The sequence below is a fragment of the Myzus persicae genome, unplaced genomic scaffold, assembly GCF_001856785.1.
Source record: "Myzus persicae strain clone G006 unplaced genomic scaffold, MPER_G0061.0, whole genome shotgun sequence".
Lineage (NCBI taxonomy): Eukaryota > Metazoa > Arthropoda > Insecta > Hemiptera > Aphididae > Myzus > Myzus persicae.
The window spans coordinates 57,542-76,750 of record NW_019104235.1 but is presented as its reverse complement, the minus strand read 5'-3'; the positions used below and the strand labels follow the sequence as shown (position 1 = coordinate 76,750).

Sequence of the window (19,209 nt, the reverse complement as noted above, 5' to 3'; positions counted from 1 at the left end):
GATACCGGTGAAGAGCGATCGACCGTCATAATAAAATAATTTAGTTTTTTTACACACACGCACTGCGCGCATACACAATGGCGATAGGAATATAGTAATAATAATAATAATAATATAATGTCAGGTGGATATAGTATATCGATGTACACGCCGCCGGGCCGTCGCGGTCGGCTGGAGCGTCGTCGCGCCAAGCGCATGCAAGCGTCGGCGTCCGACATTCTCGTCCGGAAAACCAGTTCCCCTGGGTTACCACCACCCAGGTAACCGTCGAACCGCGTACAAGCGTATAATTCACTTGTAAAAAACGACCGTGTGTGTATGTACAACACGCTCGCACGATGCATTATTATTATTGTTGTTATTACCATCATCGTCATCATCGCTTAGTCGTCGTTGTCGTCGTGTGTGCGGTTTTGTTCTGCGCGCGTTTCCTCCAGCAGTCGGTCGCGCGTGTTGCACAGAAATCACGACTCTCGGTGCTTTTTTTTGTCCGCGTGCACCGCGACCACGGTGCCTAAAATATCTTCTGGTCGCGTACAAAACCGTATACCAGCGGTAACCATCATCTTATACCTATATAGTATTATTTACCGATTGTGACTTATACCCAGCTTACCAGCTATTACCTGCCTTTATAAAATTATTGCACGTATAGAAGCACCTGTCCGCGATCACACAGCTGTAGTATACCGCAGCCTTCTACACTTGCGGAAAATCAATCTTTACGAACACTTCGCACTGCAGTGGTTAGGTTAACGCGGTAAGACATCATGTACCTATTACCAATATACCTATGTCGTTTTCGACAGCGTAAAGATGATATCGTATGATATTATAATGTTATTATATTGTATCTAACCGCGCGAAATCTAAATACAATACACCTACCTTTTTTACGTCATAGGTACCTATATATTATTATACGCGTCAAATTATGTTTTTTTTTCTACAGACGACATGGAAAGACAACGGGCAGAGTCGACGTTCACCATCATTTCAAAGGTCAAGAATTCGCCCAACGTGAACACAGTGGTGAAATGGCTAACGTCCAACAAGCTACTCATATTCATTTTGGTATCGGTCGTATTCGGAGTAATCCTGGGTGAGTATACATGTTTAAACATAGATCGTGTATCCGCAAAAGCTGGGTACGTTCTATAACTCAACTACCCACATTAATCTGTACCGCAAACATATTTTATAATTCAGGCTGCAAGAGATTGATCCAATAGTCTAGTTTCGTGCCTCACAAATAGAGTTAAAAAATATGCATAAGGTACTGAGTAACATGGGTAACTTAATTAATAACTTAACAGTGTTTCCTGTTTTTAACACACGGTGTACGACGGTCAGAAATAATATCACAGTCGTTGTTCCAATATTGGAAAGGTACCTACTTAAATTGCAGACTGCGGTAAATATACTAAGATAAACCGTATACTATCTGTCGACAATTTACTACGGTTTTATTTTGTTAGCACCCGATCACAGAGTTTTAACGACAAACAGCACTTACAAGTTATAACTATATCGGCTATATACATATACATAACTCGTTGTCACTTTTCTATATAGCTTCAGTCCAGATTGAGGAGACAAATCTAAATTTAGTACAGTTGTTGTTACCACGTGCCAACTACCTGCTATACATAATATCATATTAGGTATGTGTACAACGTACTTGTATTTTCTCAAATTCCAGTATAAACTTGATAAATAAAAAACATCTATGCAGTTATTATTTATTAGATTTATTGATTAATCTTTAAATTATACAAAATACACAAAATATTTAAATAATGTATTTTAAATCAACTTAACACATTGAACACAATGTAATAATATAAGTATTCGATTAGATAAAATAGATTTCAATAGTCTATACTAATAATTGATTGAAATTAGTAAATACATTTTGTTTATATTTTATCACACAAATCCTGTTTATAAATATAATTTTTATTATTCAAAAAAATTCTAAAGTCGAAGTATTTAAAAGTACCATTTTGCATAATATTAACTATAGCGATAAGGTATTGTCGTAGTTATTGGATCGAGTGCATTAAACTTACCTTTGCCCAAACAAATACCGTAATAGTTTTAATCTATAGAATACGACGTAGATGTAGAACCTACAATATGCAATAATGAAATATTTAAAATTATCAATTCTCACGAAGAAACGAAATTACTTCAAACCAACTATAGACGGACAAATATTCACCAAAAGTCTTTGCTCATGACTATGTAATAGTGTTATAGTGTTATTTACAAATGAAAATAATTGGAGCAATAAAAGTGTTCAATATTGTGTTTATATTAAGTATTAAGTACTTGTATAAATGGTTGAATTTGAGTATAAATTTTAAATAATAAATTATAATTACTGTTCTTATGAAAATGTTGAATTATTCCTTAAGAATCAATTATGAATTCAAGGCCTCAAATGTATAGCAAAAAATATATAGACCACTATCCTGTGCCGGGAAGAGTGAAGCGAGATAAGTGCCCGATACCTACCTGTACATAGTTTTAGTATTTTTAAACTTGTAATTCTTTAATGCTGTCTGTTGTTAATTATTATTAATGTAATAAAGTAAATAACTACTATATTATATTAATATGTATAATTCGATAAAAATCAATTTCTTTACCTAATCTGAGAATTCCCTTTTTTAGAACGATTTATTCTTAATTAGTTTATTAAACAAAAAATACATAAAATATTTTTGTATATATATATCGAACGTATTAAGGTACCTTATATAATTTATAGTATAATAATAATAATAATAATAATAATAATCATTTACGGACGATCTTTTGCAAAATTGACGTGGGCGAAAAATCACGTACCATAAGAGTACAGGTTCATATTTATTACAAGACCAATACGAATAATATCTCGTAGGTACTATCCAAATTCCAAGCTTAATAAAATGCAAATTTACTAAACTCGTAACCTTGAAATCTCTCAAGGTTAATAACTCTGTATGTTTTAAAAGAAACAAAGTGTGTTCATTTTTTATTTAATAGAGAGAGTACTTACAATATTTATACCTGAGTAAAGACAATATATTTTTGTTTAAGAAAAAGTTAGAGTGAATAACTAGTAGGTTTTTATTTTTTTTTCAAAGCAACTATTTTGAACACTTAATATTATTTTGAAATAATAATATGTTTCAGTTTAAATAAAAAACTTATGCAGAAGAAATATTTGTCCCACCCGTGCTGGGTATACATGTATACTTCGTTCATCACAACTCTTCATACAGTGACGTGTTTCTGTAAGGAGGGAAACAACAGGGGACCCCTCCCCCCCAAAAAACTCTTTTTATTTTTTTGTTTAATGCATATTTATTTTTGATTATTCAATATGTTTTCAACAATATATTCTTTTGGATATTCAGTACGATTTAAGATATAACTTATCAACTTATTAATATCATTAGGACGTTATCAATAATTATTTTATAGTGAGGTATTTAATATTTTGTCCCTCAAAAAAAAAAAAAAACTGGCACACAGCTACACCACAGTCTTCATAAGTACGTTTTATTGTGTTTAGTAGATAGGTACATAATGTGCAGTTAATAAGTCTTAACAGTATTAAACTTCCAAGTTCTATTTGTCTAGTGTGTTTCATTCATGTTGTATGGTTGCTTATTTTTTTATAAACAAAAGCATTGGCAGCAAAATATATATGTTATAATTTTATTTCATAACACTATAACAGTGTTGACTTTAATACAACAATATTTATTTTAATAACATTGAGGGGGGGGGGAGAATAAAACATTTTGTAGGAAAAAAATAACTAATATGAATTGAATTGGTACATTTGTTATGGTATTAAATTTTAGTATAATAAGTTGGTGATTTTTATAAATTGTATGATTGCTTTGTTATTCTTCGGATTCGGTCTAAGATAGGTAGATATTGATGTTTAATATTTTAATATATTATATTATGTATTTGTACTTTGTACATCATTATATCTTAATGAAATTAGTTTGAACGATAATTTGTGATAACCATCATCATGTCTTAATGGACTTATACAAACTTGTCACATATTATGACATTGACATATCAAATTAATTCACATAATCCATCATGTTTTTTTTCTACTTAGTTATTTAATTAATTTTGTAACAATAATTATAAATTATTCTTTTTTAAAATTTTTTATTAGAGAACATACGATCTATACAAAAAAGTATAATAAGAATATGTGCTACAATAAACTTAGAAAAATGAATAGGGCGAAAGAACAAACCATCCGTGATCGCACTTTCTTTTGCTTAATATATTAACATATTTTTTTATTTAGTTGTTGTTAATTATACATATATATATTTTTTATTTTTTCGTTAATCATTAAGAAGATCTCTGCACCAATTCCTTTTTAGTGGCCGTGGTTGTTTTCCTGGAATCATAAATTATAAATTCAAAAGAAAATTCAAAATTTAAGAATAATCCGGTTTAAGTTGATAATCGAACTATACATATAGGGCTAGTATTAGATTATGTATTTATTATAAGCACCCAAAACAAAAAAATACACATGATTCCTTTGAATGTATTATGCTGTATAACTCTCTTTTTTTTCCTACACCTTTATCTAAAATCAAACTTATTAATAGTTTAAGTATACATTATAAAAATATTAAATTATATTAAATTTATTTGCATCTATACGTCTTAACATTCATTGCCTTATTTTATATTAAAAATAATACGTAAGTACATACCTAATATACAAACCAATAGTTAAATACATGCTGTAGATTTCCTACGATATGGTAAAAGTACTAATAACTATGTACAAATTGAAGTTGTTATCGTTTTAGCAAAGTAACTAATTAATCAGTAATATAAAAATAAACAATACTTAGTTATTACTAGTTTAATATATTATACTTGTTATTAACCAGTAAATGCAATTTTTTTATCAAAATTATAGATCCAGCCAATTAAAATGTTATATTGACCTTTGTTCATCAATATTATTTTTATCCGGAAATTATTTTTTTACCATTATTCCATAATTAGGTTTCACTATATTCGTATTATATAGGTAGTTTTTATCAACAATTCACGGATCTATTTATCATTTAATAATTCACTATACTTATACTATTAGGTACCTATATAATATATATCATATAACTTTCGTCATTATTATTTATAAATATAACTTTAAAATAACAATAACAATAATTTATCTTAATTTCTGAATAACATTATATAACGTGTTTAATTTATTTTACGTCTAAATATAAAATACGTTATATTTCAAAACAGATATTGAATTCTGTGATGGTCTATTTTCTATATTTTAGACTTTCAAAATAAATAAATGTACTAAAAGCTTACAATTTCGTGTATGAATTATGATGTTATCAATAGAGATAAAGTGTATAAAATTATAATTAATTGTATTTGATTTCAGGATTGATATTAAGACCTCTGAACCTTAGCAGTGAGACTATTACTCTAATTTCATATCCCGGTGACCTTTTTTTGAGGACTTTAAAGTTGATGGTGTTACCATTCATCATATCATGTTTAATTATAGGTAAGCATAATTTTTTTATTCATACAAAATTATTAACTCAAAGTACCAGTTAAATATAATTTACAAGTAATTAGAAGATATTAAGTTATGGGTAACTCATAACTCAAAATTACAATTACAACTGAACTGGAATCGTATCCAGTTTGATCAGCTCTATTGACAATTGAGTATTTCTAAACCATTAAATATGTAAATTATATTTTTTCTTATAAATTTTCTCCTCACTAAAACTACTCATACAAGTTATATTTATAGTTACATTAAGATGATTACCAAAGTTCTTCGAAACTGCAGCGGAAAACTTTATAATAGGTGGAGTTTGGAATCTATAAATTTGTGAATTATAAATCAATCATGTTTTATGTGTTATTAAGACTTGTACATTTAAAATATATAATGATAACTATTAAGTATTAGTACTACAATATATTTTTAACTTGTATTAATAAAAATATTATAACTAAGGTTAGGTTAGGTTAGGTTAGAAAAAAAATTATATTTGATTCATTTTACCTGAAAAACACTTGCTGAAAACACCTTGAATTAATATTTGTATAAATTTTATATTATTCTATTTATTTATTGGTACTATAACCTAACAATCTAAACTTTAAATATCTACCTACTTGTTTGTAATTCAATTTTTATGTGTGGAAATACTCCGTAAGACATTATGCTTAAATAGTCAAATTCTATTAAGTTAATACTTAAATAGTTGAAATAATAAAAAAATTATAGTACTTTTCAAAATAATAAGTGTTTTACATTAAAAAAAACACCCTGATTTACGAAAATTGGCTTTTGAGAATGTTATACATGTAAGAAACGAACCTTAGCGTAGCATCCAACTCATAGTAAATTAAGTACAATACTAAACCGTAACACAAATCATATAGCTTCAAGATAAGGCAAAAGTACATTTTCCTTGCAGCTTTTAGATACCATTACTCTATGACACTATTGCGGGAGGGGGAAAATAATCTAAGTGGCAAACTTAAGTGACTGAAAAATGGGCGAAAGAGAATCTGGTCGAGGATACTATCGCAGTATACATATATTGAGGAAAATAATGCTTATTTTATGTGAAGCCATAAATTACAATCAGTTAATAAACTCATGAAAACCACGTTACAGCCTGTGCTATGATTCAAAACCATGTAAACATGATTAGCTTCTTAATAAATCTAAATCTGCGCAAGTAACATTTTCACTTAGATACCTATCTTGATTCACCACCCGTTACGTTAAATAATCAAACAATTACAACGCAAACGAACTGAAATATCTTGATCTAATCCTAGATAAAGGCCTAACCTAAACCCACACATAGAACTTAAGAGCAAACTGTTAACTCTAGACTTCACCTCTAATGCCACTCTTGAAATCAAAACTCACCCTATCCAATGAACTTAAAATACACAAGTCAATAATTCGACCAGTTTGGACGTATGGTATTCTGTTATGGCCTTATGGGGTACCTACTGCAAAGTCATCCAATACCAAAACGCTTCAGGCGTTTCTATCCATCTGCTACAGTAACGACTTCTCCTTGCCCCTTGGTATTTCACAGACAACAATCTTCATAAATATCTAGTAATGCTCTTACACTTAATCAATTAGCAAAATTATAATAATTTAAATTGCACACTAACTTAAATTCTCACAGTTACCTATTAATCGAACAACTATCCTAAACCTCACTTATGGTAATGTACGTAGAAGATTCAAAAGATAGTGGCCTACTAATGACCTAAAATGAATTTGCTACACAAAATTTATTTCGCCCAGATGCTCATATTATATTATAAAATTCGTTACTGCGACAACTATAATAGGTAATGGTCGTATGGATAATGACCATGGTTGGCATCATGACATCTAAATTGCTTTCCGTTGCCCGCTGCGTCAAGACACTACAAGGAAAACCAATAATTTATTATTAGCTTTGTTGATATTCATTCGGTAAATTATTGCAATACGTATTACTAATTTAGATCGTTTTAGGGTGTAGCTTGTAGGCATAACGTATGGTTTATGTGTTCCATATTCAAATATTATTATTGTTTAAATTTATAAGTGTTACCTACTTTGTATTATGTACTTATCCGCAAACACATTGCACTCACTCATTTACTAAATTATATTTTTATTTAACTCATGTTATATTAGCGTTCAAAATGTTGAGCGTGAACCAAAATTACAATTCTTCGGCCTAATTCAGATCAAATATTGCTTGCAGTATAGAACAGACTGATTTAATTGAAATCTAATATTTTTTATATTAATGTATTCGAGATAGCATAGTTATTAACTAGATTATGCATTATGAACGAACTTTTTTCCAGGTGCTGCTAATTTGGATATAAGTAAAAATGGCAATGTTGCAGTCCGAACTATTGTGTATTTTGTCCTTACATCCGTTTTTAATGTCTGCTTGGGGTTAACGCTCGGTCTTCTCGTTCATCCTGGCAGTCCAGATTTAAGGTCAACAAATATCACGTCATTTTCAGGACCCAAAAAAATGAATGTTATGGATGGATTTTTAGATATGGGAAAGTGAGTAAAATATTTTAACTAATTTTATTCGTTAGGAGTGATCGTTAACAAAAATTTGGACTATGGAATCATTGCATATCCTAATCGGTAAAAAGATTATTTATTAAAAATTATATTAAAAGTTACATTGATATATTAGAAAATAATAATAATATATTAGTATACAATATATACAATGTATATAGAAATAATTTTGAATTTGTATGAATAAAATAAGTACCACTGTCTTCAATTATAAATCTAAATTTACTTTGTGATTTTTTTTTATTTTCAGGAATTTATTGCCGGAAAATTTGTTTCAAGCTACAATTCAACAAGTAAGAAATAATTAATAAATTCTATGAAATATTTATATAATATTATTTAAGTATTAAACATTTTTAAAAGAACTATTACTGATTAGTGCTCTTACTTCAAAGTTCAAAGTAATATTTTATTTACTGATTTCCTACATATTAAAATTTAAAATTAATTATTAACAAGTAGGTAATATATAATATTTATTGTCTTGAAATTTAATAAAATATTGACATATGTAAATATAATTTCGAATTGTTATTTTACTATACATTGCCATTCACAAACTACCTACCTACTACAGTCGATTTATATAACGACGATTGTCAATATTTTTCAGACATTAACCGAGTATGAGACCGTCATGGGTGAAAATAACACGAAAATTTTGAAAAAAGTGGTTAAATACAAGTAATGCTACAAAATTATTAAAGTGCAGTTGGCTGGGTCGGATAATATTTAACACTTACCTATAATATATAATATCCCCAGCTTTTGACTTTGTTCAATATGCTATATGATCGCTTCCATAGCTTATGTATGCAAATATAAACCTGCTATTCGGCAACTCGTTTTGGATAAAATAAAGTAAATATAAAAAAAAATCATTCAAACAACATTTTCAAACCATTTTCAGGGACGGTACAAACACATTGGGCATAATATTCTTTTGCCTGATCTTCGGAACCGTACTGGGCACGATGGGTGAACGCAAGCGACCCGTTTTGAACTTCTTCACGGTCACCTACGAAGTAATGCAAAAGATACTCACCGGAGTGATTTGGTAAATTTCGTTACACTGCTTATTGCATGCGTCTAACAAAATATATTATGTACCTACGTCCTACACACACTTCCACGCACACATACACACACACACACACACACACACACATACATGTGGTTTATCCAATATCCATCGCCCGGACCTGGTGAAAGATATTCCTTTACCGTTATCCATTTATACAGTATTTATAAAATACCTACATAACATATAAATATTGTATTGTTGCACGTACACCCCTATTACGGTAACCTCTATTACAGAACGTCTCTGTAGGTTTACGCCCATTGGAGTGGCCAGCGTCATATGCGGTAAGATCATCACACTGGCACAACTCACCACCACCCTGGTCCAGCTCAGCTTGTTCATCGCAACAACGGTCGGCGGTTTCCTATTCTATCAGCTGATAGTCATACAAGTAATTTATTTCGTAATCGTGAAGAAGTCTCCATGGCCGTACTACGTTTCACTAGGACCCGCTCTCGCGACCGCCTTTGCTACGGCTTCCAAGTAAGATTTTTTTCGTTGGTGGTCGTCAGCAATTAGTTATAACAAATCAAAAAAATTATAAGCTAAGCAATTATCCAAATAGCATCCCATGAAATGCAAAAAAATATAAATATTGAAATATAGAACTCGTAGAATTTGTAGAATACTCGTGGAACTTATAGAATATATTATATATTTATTGCGGTATTCGTTCCTGCAAAATATGACTGTCTCTGTAATATTTTGTACCAACTATTATATCTAAGAACTAAGACTTAACTATAAACTTTATAGATATTACCTATATAAACCAAAATAATAATAAGTTTATTAAGGTTAAACAATACACAAATTACAATTAAATCACATGACTTACAACTGGGAGGGACATGATTAAGAAATCATGAAATATGTTCCTTAAAAAAAAACAAAAATACCTTAAAATTATAAAAAATGTAATATGTTTATAAGTACACACAAATATTCAATAAAATAATTCATATTTTCAATTACCCTTCAATGAAACTGTTTACTTAGTCAGCTTACTTGGCGTTTATACTACCTATACATGCGATCGACCAATAAAAATATGCAAGGTTTAATATGTAACTCATATCTTAGTTCATAAGTAGGTACATATTATGCCTACTGCATACACATTTCAAAAAATAAATTATAGGAATATTAATTTGAGCAATAAAGCATATACGAATTCAACAAGCTTCATTTGTGTCCAAGCTTTACACATAATAATATTGTTGTTTCTTCAAATTTTGATAATTAAATTATATTAATCTTTCGTAATTTGTATTATCAATAATGATGACTCATGAATGAATAGTGAAAACTATAAATACTTCAAAGATTCATAAATCATAATATAGACATCTATAATAGTCAAATATTTTACTTACCTTACGTGTAATTACATTATGATCTCAATTTTAATTTAATCTATAATTTATCGTTTTATCTTAGGTCAGCATCTCTTCCAATAACATTCAAAGTGTTGGACGAAAAGTTAAAGATGAATCCAAAAATCACTAAATTTGTCCTTCCAATCGGTACGATCAATATGGACGGTTCAGCTCTGTACCTGAGTGTAGCGCTATTATTCTTGGCGCAAATCAATAATTTGCAACTAGGAATTGGAGAAATTTTCACTATCGGGTATGATATTAAAGGTTTCTATGATACATACATAATACAACCTTACATAATAATATAACGTATCGAATTACATGTCATTCGATACTAACCATTTTGTTTTTTATCTTTTCATCATAAACCGTTCAATAATATGATGTCGTATTGTTAATAGTTAACACTACTATGAAAACATTTTGGTAAAAAAAATAATGGTTCAAAAATCAGTTGGTAATAAACAAGGTACATCATAATATTTTATTGCCCTATCCTCTACATACTATAATATTAAATATTATATAAGGTTAAGATTTATTGAAAGATAATCGCCATTTTTTTTTTTTTTTTTTTTTTAATTGATCCTGAGCCCGGCAACTGTGGCCATTAGCTATTAGTAGGTACTGTAGGTTTTTGTATTGATGGTTTGTAGGTTTTTGGAACGGTAGGGGGAACACGTGTGTGTTTGTTTTGGCAGAATTTCGAATGGGGCACCCGTAGGTTTCTGCCATGCCCCGGGGGTGGGGGATGGCAGCACTTGCTCTCCGGTCACCGCGACTTGTCCGGAGAAAAATGCCGCCCGGTGGCCGAGGATCGAACAGCGACCGGCTGCGTCGCAGCGGAAGAGTCAGACCACTCGGTCACCTCGTGACTGACTGCCCGGAGAGAAGTGCCGCCCGTGACCGACGTTCGAACCGACGACGGTGCGCGTTGCAACCGACGCGTTATCCGCTCAGCCACTTCCTTCCCCAATAAGTATATTATTAAAGGCTAAAATGAGCATACTTGGTAAATCGCTCATTATAGTTGTTCTTATGTTATACACTTATACCTATCGGACAATTTGTTTGATTTTCATATCTATATGATACCTAACTAAAAATACGACAAGTTATGGTCTGATCGCAATAGTTACATATATTATATAAATAGTAGGTACACCCAGACCTACCGATAGATGTTGCTAATGGGGTGCCACCAGTAATGTTTAATGATTACAAATTACGCAATCTCCTCAAACAAATTAGTTTAATAAAAGCCGATAGGTAAAAAATATTGTGCCTTATGAATATGGCAACAATCGATGTTTAAATTTATTTGATGACAATCAAAAAAATTCACATATTTACATACATGCCCATCGGCCATCACAAATCAGTGATATATATTGTTTTGCTAATATTCGACTACAGGTTGGCTTGCACGGCTGCAAGTATGTCTTCAGCCGCTATTCCGTCGGCGGCCATCGTCTTGGTCGTCATGCTGTGTAGTGTGATAAACATACCCACTGAAGACGTATCTTTGCTGTTTGCCGTCGATTGGCTAGTGTGAGTACCCTATATACGACATTAGAACACATATTATAAGACCTTTGTACTTATCACTTATGCATATAAATGTATAACACGTACGTCGTACACACGTTTCATGGAAATTAGTAATTTATAATATTAATTTTTTTATTTTTAATATATACCCCAAAACAGGGACAGGTTCAGAACTATGAACAATCTAATCGGAGACTGTTACACGGTGGCCATTGTTCAGCATTTGTCCAAAGAGGAATTAGAACAGGTAAAAGCATAGCAATAATAATAATTAATATAAGTGTTATAATAAGCTAGACAATACAATTATTATTGTCGATCGATCTTAGTTTCAGAGTTATATACTGTTATAGCCTTTTGAAGTTCGTCCATACAGCGGAATAATATAACACTCAAACTCCCCCCTCCCCCTATCCATAATAACCTCACTTCTGGGTTCTTTAGTTAAAGAAATATTTAAAAAAAGAATTGTACCTAGTTCTCTTCTTCATTAAAGTTGTAAGGATTTTTTGTTGGAACTGAGCCTCTATTAGTCTATTGACTATTTCTCCCTGTTATCCTCCTGGATACACCTAAGTTTTCGTTTATTTAATGATATATTACTATTCCTATATAACCTATACGATATAATGTGTAGCCCGATGTATAGTGTTAGGAATAATACACCTAGCTAAATTAGCATACCTAAATTTTAGTTAATCCGACTATAGGCATTTCAGACATTCATTACGATATATAAATCACCACATATTATATACAAGTAGCCAGTAGGTAGGTATTCCCTTTTCCTATTTTACTTTTATAATATGACTCATATAGGTATACCGATAACCGTATGTCTGTATACTATTTACATCGCATATATCTATTACGCTGGGCTGTTTGCCAACCAGGAAAACGGTGAAAATATCACAACTCCAAAAACGAGGTTTTTTCTGACACGACGCAGTATTATTATACTATTATAGTTGGTAACCTCGTAGGTATGACGTCGTTACTCGCTAGAAAAGTGTTCATAGTGTCAGCATGGTTACACAATAAAAAAAAATAATAATAATAATGATAACTCGTATATATTTTAGTTTCTAGTTTATTAAAAAAATTGGTTGTAGCAAAATAATATAACGTTTACGATTTACCTACCATCGTATTATACAATCATACACAATCGAGTTTGGAGAGGCTCTCAACAAAATATTTTCACGAACGCCCTTGGTCGGCTTGAATAATCGATTAATGATACATACCGTAGATACATACACAATACGGTTAGATATACACAGATACTACTATTGTGTATTGTATAATTATTATGATATTTGTGGCGTAGAAAGTAAAATCGACGTTAGTATTCGATAGGTAGTAATAACTATAGTAATATCTACAAGTTTTCGACTGTCACTAGACATTTTTGGTTTACATACCTACGCTCTATGCATTATACCTAGTATCCACACTTTACTGAAGGATGGTCGGCTACAGCTAAATCGCTTTGATTAAAATGTTCAATAATAAATAAAATATTTGCTTTACAAAGTTATTTCTATATTTTTAATTTGACTGAACTGTGTATGCTTATATGCTTACTCATATACAATTATCAACAAATTATAAATAATTATCTTGCCTTCCCGATACAATTTTAAAGACACATTAGGCTTTGTGTCTTTTGACTACCGACTACGGTATAAGTTAGTATTGTATTAGATATCTAAAGACTATGAAATGCATTATGACCAGGGTCCAAGATAATAAAATGTTATTGGTATTATAAATTGAGTTTGTGTCTAAAACTTTACAAATTATACTGTTTTTTTCATTTTTTTTATTTTAAATTTAAATTTCATACAGTGAATGCTGGGCCTTACAGTGACACCTCGTGTGGGGGGGGGGGGGGACACCTCGTGTGGGGGGGGGGGGCGAACTGTGTTTGCCATAGACAGTTTTATTTGTGTATATATAATATATATAGTGAGTTAAAGAGGTGTGTAAGCTAAGCTTATTTTTCTACTCCTGATAACATGATTATATGTCATACATTCAAGTATTCAATAAATACATTTCAAGCTGTATATTATGTAAACATAAATTAGTTGGAAGAATGTTTTCTTACCACTACCCCATAATTACCAACGTCATAGTGTACAATTACCTATACCTAGTATATTCAAAGCAGTGGCACAACTTTAATGTAAGCGCCCCAAATTGCCTTTATAATAATTTCAAGTACCTATTTCTACCTACCTATATTTGTAACCATTATTAATGCTATTTTAATGTAGGTTCACATTTTTTTCTTATCTTGATTTCCATTTGTTTAATATTCGTTTTTCCTCCCCTCGGCAGGACGACCAGAAAGAAGCCGAAGAAGCGCATGTCAACGGCACGTTCGTTATGCAAGAACAAGAGCAAAACGGACAGACAAATCATAGTTTTTCTACCAACACACCAGTATAAAATATATATTATTTTCAATACCTACGACAACTGCGACGTTTTCAGTATTATCATGTATACGTATAACGGAGCTGGCTGTTAAATCGCACGTGCTGCAGACGACAATTCATATATTATTATGACTCGAACGTATTATTATGATTATTATTATTAGTATGTATTAGTAATTTACTTATTTTTATTTTTATTATTCCGTGTTCATATGTGAGACCATTTACAATGCGTACCTATTATATATTTTTTCATGAATGTTTTTTTTAATAAAGCGCGATGGTACAACATACATTAATAAATGATTTATACTTTAAAAATCGGTAAATCTGGATGACGAGTAAACTAGAAAAAACTGACAAAAATTGTATCATATTTTACTATTTTAACCTTTGTGACCAACGATTATGATATTATATCCTCCCTGGACCAGCTACGCGAACAGGGCCTATAGTGTAGGCGGTTACAAAAAATTTAAATCGTTTTTAAATACAAGTACCGACATCTATCGTGTGTATCGTAACAAAACACAAGAACACTTTTATTGTTTTAATTTATTTTGCATTTTCGAGAAATCAATCAATAATACAATTAGTACAGCATTTAAACTATTTTAAACTATTTTAAACTTGTTTGAAAATATTGTGTGTTACCATCGTGCCACCTTGAAATTATTATTATTATTATTATTATTATTATTATTATTATTTGTGTTTTTTTCTATCATGTCAGTATATTATAATATTATTAATATTAAACCTATCATATATATTATTTATTATTATATACCTGCCATATGTTCATATAATTACTTTAATGCGTTAATATAAAATTGTATGTGTAAACATTTACATGTATAGAATTATAATCATTGTAGTGTCTATATTATAATATTGACTTACAGTATTTATGTCACAAATCACAACTACTGTGTATCGCCCGATTTGGCTAATAATTGTAATATTATAAGTTATAATATTGCATTCATCGGGTGCATAACATAATAACGTAAAATCGTTGAGAACACAAAATAAAATACTTGATTGGGCGTCAATTGTCAAAAGGGCCATAGACGGTCGATATTAATAACAATTGATTGCCAGTGTCGTCGGTTGTCAAAAGTTGTGCAGTTGGCCAAAAATAGTAACCTAATAAACAGTATCGTGTATTTATGGTTTCCAAGTGAGTTATCTCAATGAGACCCAGTAACCAGTAAAATTATTTTTAATACAAATAAATTAAGTAGAAAATTCGAATCAAACGATTAAATTCTTCTTCTCTAGAAATATAGGTAATTCAATAGGGATCCAAAATATTTAAGATATCCTAAAAAAAAAAAAAACTCAAATGCTCGACTAATGGAATTTGATACAACTATTTTTAAACTCAAAGTACGCTGGGTTATAGTATTAAATATTAATATATACACTTCGCCTGCGCATTGTTCAAAATTAACAGTTGATCAATTACAATTTCAAGCTATAAATTGCTCAAAAAATCCTAATAGGAATAATACAAATATCAACACCTAAGATTACAATATTCGACTAGGGGGAGGGAAAGACTAGGCATTTTCCCAGGGCCCCGCTTAGGGTGGGGCCCTACCTTTAAAGGTAGGGGCCTTAAATTAGGTCCCCGAAAACTTTATTTTCCCAGCAAAAACCTTCCACCGTCACTGGCCACACAACACCTCCTTCGTTATTTCAAAGTTCAAACCAAGTTTGCTGTTGTTATTTCAACAATATCCTATCAAGTCAAGGAATACCTAGTTGGTTGGCTATTTCCACTACACAAACCGGTTTAATAAACCAGGTTGTTGGACTGACATAAATAAAGTTTTCCATGTTATATTTTACAGGTCTTGCGTTCAAACCAACACTTTCCTATTAAAAATATCGTCTCAAGCATGTAGAGTTGATTGTTGTTAGCGTCTACATTGCCATCAAACCTCGACTACTATAGCTATGCAAATAATTAATTTTACTATTATGCTCATACTCAATGTTCTGGTATCCTGAGCAAATTCACCGAGTACAGCAGTATAAACGAAGAGTCAGTTATCTGTAAATCATCATCCCTAGGTTACCTAAGCGGCTCTATCGAGAACCACCACAGAAGCCTAGGTATCGTCGAACATGTTTATTTACATCGAAGCTTGACTACATAGGTATAGTAATATGTAATAATTATGTTATTGTGACTTATTCATTTTTATGTCAAAAACAATTTTAAATCTATTTTATATATTTGAAACTATTATCTTGTATCTCTTGCAGATATGATTAGTAGTAGTAGTAGTATACTACATAACATAATATGATATTGATGAATGTTAATATGTTATCGAATCGTAATGTACCCAGCGAATATGTATACGCGTGGTAGGATAAACTTATAAAAAAATGTTTCAACAGACTGCGTATAGAATTAATAAACCTTCAATAGAGCTGATTACATTTTTCTCGTTTCTTTACAACAGAGGTCAACAAACTTTTGTAATCGTATGTACATGCGCAGGCAGTAGTCTCTTTTATAGGCCAACAGCCGACATTTCCTAATCAAGCAATCGTGCGGTATATTAATAGTAGATGTCCATATGGTAAACTAGTTACGACTCAAGTCGCCATTAGAGTCGAAAACGAATGAAACCCAAAAGAGTTTACAAGAATCTCCGGCGCTAAACATTAACTGTTCAAATTTAACTCAAAATGAGTACCAATGCAATTACATCGTGTAATGTATTGTCCAAAATATAATAATTTGTAAAGGGTACCTATGCCCGTTAGTGCCAAAATAAAAAAAAAGATACAGTCAAGCATCAGCTGGTGTCACTAGTTCCAGGATGGGTGACCACCCGGATTTTTAGTGACAAATCCTTGCCACATACACAAGTGTTCTCTACCAACCGTGCTCTCCCAAACAGTGATACATCTACTTAATAGGGGATTGTTAGTTCTTACACGAGAAGTAGCAGGTAAAAAATGTTATACTTTAATCTCTACATATAAGATATGATAGTTCCTACACGAATATAAAAATGATATGTGTAAGTTCCTATTGGTACATAGTAAAAAATGTATGTACATTCCTACACGGCAGAAAAAAAAAATTAGGTACCTACCTATTTATTATATTATATAGGTAATTAAATTTCAGTTTCATACTTTTTATAGTTAAATATACCTAATGCAATTCCATATTTAATATAATATAATATTTTTTTCTGGCATGTAAGAACTAACATAATATGTATTTTACCCTACTTACTACGCTCCTAAATAATTCAGGCTAATGACCACCTCAGATGTTGAAGTCTTAACTCAATAAAAAAAAGGTACGTACGTTTTTATCGACAGCCCCTTCGTGACAAATTTACCTGTGGTGTACACTTTATATGCAGTAATGATGGTTTGATAGTGAAGTATCAGTTTGTTAAAAGGTTGAACTTTTATAGCTATAAGGCTTGAAAAATTAAAAGTACAAGATTATCAAAAATAGCTATTATACTGAAACCTGAAAACCTAAAAAATAAATAATTTCAACTTAATCTAAATTAATTTTAATGTGATTTTGATAAAAAATTGTATAGATTATTTCCGATAGTTTTATTCCTTCATAAAATAATATTATATTAATTTATAGGTATCCACCTAATAGAGATCATAGTTCACAACATTGATTAGGTATGTTTGAATTTAGTATTATAATTAATATTTTATATGTGGATTTCAGATGACCAAAGATTTTGTTGAAGTAACAACACAGAATTTTAAAATTACATTTATTAACATTATAAAGTTCCTTATGGAGTATATTACTGAACCAAACTGCATATTTAGTTCCTAGAAATTTGATCTACTAAGTACGTCTTGAGAAATGACAGATATTTCAAAAATTCTATACTCATTGATTTTATTCAGATTGTATTGTTTATACCTTCAGTAAGTAAGTTGTAGTCGTTTTATCAATAATTCAGTTAAGTATAACCATATAATATGCTCTCATCCATTGGTTTAAAAAAAAAAAATTAGAATGGATATTTCTTTTACTACTTTGAACAAATAATTCACAACTTGCACTTCACAATTTTGCATACACAACTTGAAAAAATGATTTACTCTTTAAAGGGTTAATAATTTTAAAAATAATAAAATATAAGATAACGGAAACACATTAGCAACAAAAATATGTGATAAAAACGAAAATTGTTTAATTAAGTACCGATTAAATCCAACTTGTTACAAAAAGTAGAAACCACCTCGAATGTTGAAGATTTTGTAATGTTTATGATCTATGTAATAGAATATATTCCAAATAAAAAAGTCAAGGGGAAGTTTTCAATAAAAATAATCGTGTGAATTCCAAGAAAATATTTGTTCATAGATTAGTATTTTTACGATGGTAATAATCTGTAGTCGGTCAAGTATACAGGTGTAAGAGTTAAAAACTCCAAGGAATTCTTTAAAAAAAAATGTTTATAATATTCTATATTAGATCTTCATGATTATTATAAATATTGATGTCAAATACTTATTCGATATTTTAATAGCGACACGTCAAAACGATAAAAAAAATAATTTTTA

The 19,209-nt window shown here is 30.5% G+C and overlaps 1 protein-coding gene across 1 annotated transcript; it reads left to right on the top strand.

The window, feature by feature from the left end:
- The first annotated feature begins 331 nt into the window (after positions 1–331).
- On the top strand, positions 332–15,157 carry LOC111040348 (putative sodium-dependent excitatory amino acid transporter glt-6). The gene is made up of 12 exons (XM_022324228.1): positions 332–760; positions 953–1,102; positions 5,456–5,581; positions 7,927–8,137; positions 8,412–8,454; positions 8,775–8,845; positions 9,072–9,218; positions 9,495–9,728; positions 10,686–10,877; positions 12,044–12,178; positions 12,338–12,425; positions 14,525–15,157. The coding sequence occupies exons 2-12, from the start codon at positions 958–960 to the stop codon at positions 14,633–14,635; spliced, it is 1,503 nt and encodes a 500-aa protein (XP_022179920.1). The 5' UTR covers positions 332–760; positions 953–957; the 3' UTR covers positions 14,636–15,157.
- Positions 15,158–19,209: the final 4,052 nt, after the last annotated feature.